General features: G+C 47.9%; 1 protein-coding gene across 4 annotated transcripts in view; it reads right to left on the bottom strand.

Annotated features, from left to right (window-relative positions):
* Positions 1-7437, bottom strand: part of Kiaa0556 (KIAA0556 ortholog) — a 171147-nt gene that overhangs the window by 15678 nt on the left and 148032 nt on the right. For all 4 annotated transcript variants that reach the window (XM_021197601.2, XM_029542828.1, XM_029542815.1 and 1 more), the window contains one exon: positions 6678-6756. In XM_021197601.2, the coding sequence (XP_021053260.2) occupies positions 6678-6756 (79 nt within the window). The remainder of the gene's footprint in view (positions 1-6677; positions 6757-7437) is intronic.

The raw sequence follows: 7437 nt of genomic DNA, 5'->3' as shown, positions 1-7437 counted from the left end.
CTTTGTTCTCTGGTTAAGTCTTATGAAGAGAAGTTTGAACAAGCATAGCAAGCTTAGAAAGGAAAAATATAAAATATATGGTTCGAGTATTAAAGAGGTACAAGGAAGTGAAATGGAGAAAATCTTGTATTCTAGGAGATAACAGATTAAGGGAGTGGGATCTTGGGGCAAGATCCTACCCAGCTAAATTTAGATCCAGGCATGGTGATACACACCTTTAATCTCAGGAGACAGGCATGCGGATCTCTGCGTTCAAGGTTAATCTACAGAGCAAGATCCAAAACAGCTAATCTTAGGTAGTGAAGGAGTTGGAGAACAGAAAGCTGGTGACAATGTAATAGAACAAGAGGGCCATGTTCCAGCTCCTGCAAGCAGCAGAACGCTGCAGTTTCAGTCATGTGGCTCTGGCTTTAGAGTGAATAATAGAAGGGACTACTTGGACAATTGATGCTGGTTAGCTAGAGCTAAGAAATTAGCAGTGATTAAGAGACCAGCATCACTGAAGTGAAATCTTCTGGGAAGTGTTTTCTGCGAGCATATAGAAGCTGTGTTCCAGAGATAGCCAAAGTTGTACCTCCCGCTGCAGCTGTACTTGGTAATGGGAAAGAGTCACTACGGTGGTACAGGTTTTGAAAGCATGAAGGGGTTATGAAGAGCAGCTGAGGCTTGGCACTGTGAGAGGCCGTGGAAGGCCACTGGTGAAGGTGCAGCCTCAGTTGAAGTTGATGGCTCAGGACTGAAGGGGTCATGCATAGGATTTGAGGCTTGGTGCCATGAAGAGAGAGCCTATGAGAGGCTATTGGNGAAGCCTAGTTGGAGTGGAACACCCCAGTGTATTGGAGATGTCAGTACCATGGGATGATCACCAAGAACAGAAGCCATAGTGGAGTGGATCAACCTGAGCTTAGAGTACTACAGAGGGCAGAGCTGGAGAAGTGATGCCAGCCCTTAGGAGGAGCCCAAAAGATCAAGTGGAATCCCAGACACTGAAACAAGAAGCTGTAACATTGAAATTGTCTTGGAGACTCAAAGATGTTTGAGATGCCAGAGCCATGGGCTATCTGCTGAGGAAAGCTGCTAACAGGGAGTGGAACCAGCCCAGGAGAAAGCAGTTTGTTGCAGTCAACAAAGATGCTGAAAACCACTTTGACATCAGCCACGGAGATGTGGAGTTTGGAGTTTGCCCAGCTGGTTTCCTGTCTTTCTTTGGGGATTACAGTTAAGTGATTGGATGAATCTCAGAAGAGACCTTGAACTTTGGACTTTTAACATTGTTGAGACTGCTATAGACTATGAGGACTTTGAAAGTTGGACTAAATGCATTTTGCATTATACATTTAAGTATGCCCCCCCCATAGACTCATGTGTCTGAACAAGTCTATGGGGACCAGGGAGTGGAATGTCATGGTTTGTATATTCTTGGACCAAGGAGTGGCACCATTTGGAGGTGTGGCCTTGTTGGAATAGGTGTGACCTGGTTGGAATAGGTGGGTCACTGTGGGTGTGGGCATAAGATCCTCACCCTAGTTGCCTGGAAGTCAGTCTTCCACTAGCAGCCTTTGGATGAAGATGTAGAACTCTCAGCTCTGCCTATGCCATGCCTGCCTAGATGTTGCCATGCTCCCACCTTGATGATAATGGACTGAACCTGTAAGCCAGCCCCCATTAAATGTCTGGTCACAGCAGTAAAACCCTAACTAAGACACCCAGGTACTGGCATATAGTAGAGGCTCACTGCCATTGCATGCCTGGCAGTACCTAAATGGGTCGGTCACGTCAGGAAGCCTCATACCCAGAATTTAACATTTTATGCAAATGAGTCTCCTATGAGCCCTCCCTGGGCTCAAGATAATGGAGGTGACTGCTTTCACCCCCCTTCACCAGAGACCATTTCAGGACACCTTCTGTGGTCCTGGGACACACATGCCAGGTGACTCATTCCATTGTCCAGAAGGCTCCCCTGTCTGTCACCCTGTCACAGGCTTGGCTGGAGTGCCTCCTTTACCAGTAGAGCAGGGCCAAGTTCATGGGCTCTCCTACCCTGGAGGTGCTTGGCCTGTTCAGCACCTAAGGTTTAATCTTTGGACTTTTGCTTATTGACAGTATGCTCAGAGGAGCTGGCAGAAAGCCTGGGGTCATGAGGGGCTCCATATTTCTTACAAGAGGATCTGCAAGTCCAGGAAAACTTCAGAACTCTCTGGGGACCAGGCTGCAACCTCCCACCTCCCTGCACTTGACATCTCGTCCTATGCCCTGTCATTTCCCAGTACCCTTTTGTGAGTCAGCCTTCAAACTTCCTCTCTGAGGTGCCAACGTTGGCCTGAGCATCTCAGGAGTGATGAAGACCTGGGTGCTAAGTAGCACTGAACAGACTGCTTGTCATGCACACATGCCCTCCAGGGTATGGATGATAAGCAAATGAGCTGGCTGCCCCTCCAGCTTGTGGCCATAGTGGTGGGTCAGCTTCTCTGCCCTGCATCTGGGCTGCATGGTTTATATGCACAGGCGCTTGTCTTTTCTTTCTATCCTGTGCTGGTGCCAAGAGAACTCAGTTACCTGTTGCTCTGACCCATAGCAGCACATGCAGGCAGTTGTTGGTCCACATGCCGGCTGCTTAGAGCCATAAGCAGGCTGAGGGAGAACACCTGAATAGCTCAGGTGAGGAGAGCTAACCACAGACTCATGAGCGCTGGTGACTATGGAGCACTGCATCCAGATGCTCTACTGTGGATTTGTCTGTTCTGCAGCATGAGCTAATGGATAGAATTCTTCTACTGGCCATGTTCAAATGTCGTCTCTTAGTGATTTTCAGATTGTGCCCCCACAACTCTCCAAGACCTTGTTCCATTTGCTTTTGTCCTTACCTCTATAGGTATTCTACATTAATGTGCTTGTTTATTTCCCTGAGGCCAGGACTGACTCTTCTATCCCTAGGGCCTAGAACAGCACTACCAACAAATAGATGCTTAATCAAATTTTGTCTTGAAACCTCTGATTGGTAGAAAAGTAGGTAGGTGGTTAGTGGACATGCCTCTCCCAATTCACAGTGAATGGTAAATGAATACTCATGATTGTCTGTATGCGCTCACCATGGTTTTAGAATTAGAGATGTGAGGTAGCTAACAGTGAAGCTCAGAGTGAGCAGTCACAGACACCTGGCAAATGCTGGGTACACAGCTGTACACACTGCCACATGCCCAAACAGAACAATGGAATGGGTGGTGAGTGGCACAGTAGGGGCTGGGTGTTTAGGGAGGGGAGGAGAGATGGCAACTGGGTTGGGGTCTGCATGCTAGGATGAGCCATGTTATCCTGCATTCCTAGAAAAAGATCATTCTAGGTTGATAGAACGAGTTGGGCCCACATCTGGAAGCAGCTAGCCAAGGGAGGAGAAGAGCATGAAACTAGAAAAGGAGGCTGAGCTCAGTGCCACATGGAAGTTGAGAGGTTTGTGACCTAAGCAATGGAAGTTCTAACAGGTTATTTTTTGTTTTCTTTGCTTTGTTGAGACAATATCTCCCTTTGTATTCTGGGATGGTCTCCAACAGTGACCCTCCAGGTTTTGCATCCTGAGCCTGGGGACTACAGATGTGCACTACCATGGTGGCCCACATATGGGTGCAGGCTGAACTGTGTCTTAGAGGGTTAGACACTGGTGCTGAGAGAGGCTTTACCGAGGGTGCTCTTAGTGGGAGAGGGCAGCAGGGACATAATCAAGGTGTGCTTAAGAGTCGATGGAGTCTAACAGCTTGAACATAGATGGAAGAGAAGGGATTGATCAGGCGACAGAGTGGTGTGGGTAGTGTCTGGGAGAGAATGCCTGAAGGAGGAGGGAGTAGATTGGGAAGGGACGAACAGGAGGAGGCAGAAAGGAACAAGAAGCCTTTCTCATGCCTGCAGTCCCTTTGTGTCTGTAAGTTGCACCTGATCCCACTGATTCAGAGCTCTGAATACACTGGCTCTCCTTGTGAGCCGATATCCATGTTCCATATTCATTTTCCTCTGGTGCATCAATTAGTATTTATACAAATGGAAATTAATTTTGTTATTTCTCTCATGTTTTGGACCTCTCGACTCCTTCCCTATTCATTGCGGCTGATATTTGCAAAACTTCCCAAATGAGTGTCATCTGCAAATTAGCAAGTCATATATTCCCCTTTCAAAGCATGAAGAGGATTGGCCATGTCACCCACCGCCTCCCCCCCCCAAAGCACACACCCCTGGGGCTACCTTATTAAAGTGCACTTCACGTGCACAGGTTGCTAAGCAGGATGGGATGGGGGTTTGGAGAGAAGAGAAGGAGGAATATTGGGGCTCTAAGCTCAAGAGGGAGGCAATGATACAGTGGAGAGGCCTCATGCTTTCCTAGCAGGTTCAATAATCACAGTCACAGTACTCTATGCCTGGGCCAACATTTCTGAGCACTGCAATGCCATCTCTGAGAAAGACTGGACTGGTTCCATACAAAGGACATCGGTAAATAGGCTTTGGGGGAAAATTGGTAAGTAGATAGGACAGTGACAGCTTCTCCCTGGCAGCATCTTCACCTGACTTTCTTCTCCTCCAGGAAGAGATTCTGGCTCATCCAGGTTGTCTGGGCAGCTGACCACTCTCACAAGGCTATAGGGACAGCTACGACCCATGTCTGGTCAGATATGGTTTTCATATCTCCTATCTGTCCAGCCCCACATAGTGAACTGCATAATGAATGTATGGACAGTCTTGAGATACAGGCTAGACCCAGAGACTTAATTCTAGAGCTAGATCTTCTGGACAATGAAAGTGGTGTTTGCTCTTGGGTTGCTAGTAATGTGTGGATGTGAGCACAAAGCCCCCTGAAGCTTCTGGTGCATGGCTCCCAGGGAGGGGAACAAGAGACAACCACGGTAGAAAGGCTGGGACACAGAAAGTCTCCATGATGTCATTTCCCTGTCTACATCCAGCTACCTAAGAAACTAGTGACCCTAACTTCTAGGTCCATAAAACCAATAGATTCTTTTTTTTTTTTTTTTTTTTTGCTGAATTTAGCTTGATTCAATTTCCATTGTGTGTGTGTGTGTGTGTGTGTGTGTGTGTGTGTGTGTGTATTCCTGTGTACTAGGTTCAATGTTATGTGTGCATGTGGAAGCCAGAGGACAACCTTGGCTGTCCTTCTTCCTTACTGGGTCCTAGGGCACACTAATTAGGACATACTGGTGGTCAGAGAGCTCCCGAGTTTTATTTGTTTCCATCTTGCAAACACTGGGATTACAGGTGTGCGCCACCATGCCTGACTTTATGTGGGCATTAAGAACCGAAATTACCAGGGTCCCCCAGTTTATATGCCAAATGGACCATCTCTGCCTATTTATTTGTGTGTTTGTTTATTCACTTATTCAGGCAAGAGCTCTCATAGAACACAGGCTGACCTTGAACTCAGGTCTTCTTGCCTCTGCCTCTCAAGTGCTAGAATTACAGCTCATTAGTCTGTTAGTCTAAAGTAATTCAGTGACCTGGAGTGGAAAGAGCAGAAGCTCTTTCTGTCGAAGAGACCATTTTTTTCCTTTTGGGCAAGGAAGGAACAGGGGAGGGTTCTCACTGAGGACAACAAAAAGATTTGGGGAAAGCAGGTACAGAGGAGCCAGCAGGAAGAGGTCAGTATACAGTAGGCACTACCTAGACCCGTGTCCTGGGCAGGAGACTGCCGGTGCTACAGGGTTTCTGAGTATCTTCAGAAAGGTGTGACCTTCTGGATGCAGCCTATAACCAGTGACACGAAGCCATAGGGACATGAAGACTACGCTTGCTCTCAACACCAGGACTGACCCAGCCCATCTAGCTGCTGAGCCCTTTAGGAGGCTACCTTTGCTTTCTGTCCAGACCCGCCTGCCCCTCAATGTGGGTCATGGAAGACTCCACTCATCCTCCCGCAGAGCTACCTTAGAGACCCCATACTCAGACCACAAAGACTGGGCAGGCAGGGAGCCAGAAGAGGCATTCAGACCCAGGAGCCTCTACCCATTAAGGTGGCAAGGGAAGGGGATGAACTGGGAACTCGAGGTGTGAGGCTGCTTCTGAAGAAATGGGGGAGGGTCACAGCTCTTGTTTTCGGAAGATAAATGGAAAAGATGGCAGCTGGAAGGGCAAGAAAGAGCAGGAGGCTAGGCAGCAGGGCACACAGAGACCTGTTAATAGAGCCCTGGGCGTGGGGTGATCGCAGACAGTCTTGATCTCCACTTGGAGCTTCCTTAGACAATGAGGGGCTAACATAGATGTGAATGAACTAAGAGAGGAACTTGTCTGGAAGGAAGGGGAGAGGGCCAGGAGCCCAGATGACATCTATTCAGAGAGGCTTGCTGGCTGAGCAGCCTTATGTATATCAACATGTGAAATTAGTCAATACTTCAGAGTCTGCCTAAAACCACGGGTTCTGGAGAAGTCAGAAGACCTAGCTCTTGGGCCATGTGATTCTCCCATACCCCACCCTTAACTCCTTCTATCCTTTGTGTAAGAGCTAAGCTGTGGCTGAGTTCTATAAACTGCTAAGCCTGCAGCAGCCTGGAGTCAATTGGCTCCCAAGCACAGATTCTCAGTGGGCACATAGGTGACCTAGGTACAAAATACAAAATGCCACAATGCCTCTCTGATAGCACAAAATAAATAGAAGGCCCTGCCAGGTACATGGGAAAGGTACTCACATAACCCATAGAAGATGCCTGGCTCAGGTGTGGTGACTTCAGAGACAGGGGGGCTGGCTTGTAGCTCTAGCCCTGGTACCTATAGGATATTTGGGGAAAAACAAGGAGAAGAAAGGTTTTAGTGGTACCCACACAGTTCCTTTACCAGATTCATTGCCCATTCCATGCTCAGGAAATCCCTGTGTCTGTTTTCATATGCCTTCCAGTCCTATGAAGAGGTATGTGGGTGTCTGGAGCCTGGGACCATATCCCTACTCATAGCCGAGGGGCAACAACAGGGTATTCAGACTTTCTCAAAGTCTCTTGTGGACCCATAATGCTTACTGAGTGAGAGGGAAGGAAGGCAAAGAAAGGGATAGAGGAAGAAGGGGGAGACACAAGGAAGGAGGGAGACAAGGAGTTAGGGAGGGAGGGGAAAAGGAGGGAGGAACCCAATCACTAGATATGCACTCACTGATAAGTGGATATTAGTCTAGAAACTTAGAATACCCAAGATAGAATTTGCAAAACACAAGAAAACCAAGAAGAAGGAAGAAGAAGGAAGACCAACGTGTGGATACTTCATTCCTCCTTAGAATAGGGAACAGGATACCCAGGAAAGGAGTCACAGAGACAAAGTTTGGAGCTAAGACGAAAGGATGGACTACTCAGAGACTACCCCACCCGGGGATCCATCCCATCATCAGCCACCAAACCCAGACACTGTTGCAGATGGCAGCACGATTTTGCTGAAGGGACCCTGATAGAGTGGCCTCTTGTG

The sequence above is a fragment of the Mus pahari genome, chromosome 1 (genome assembly GCF_900095145.1).
Source record: "Mus pahari chromosome 1, PAHARI_EIJ_v1.1, whole genome shotgun sequence".
In the NCBI taxonomy this organism is placed as follows: domain Eukaryota; kingdom Metazoa; phylum Chordata; class Mammalia; order Rodentia; family Muridae; genus Mus; species Mus pahari.
This window is presented reverse-complemented; position numbering and strand designations above follow the sequence as displayed.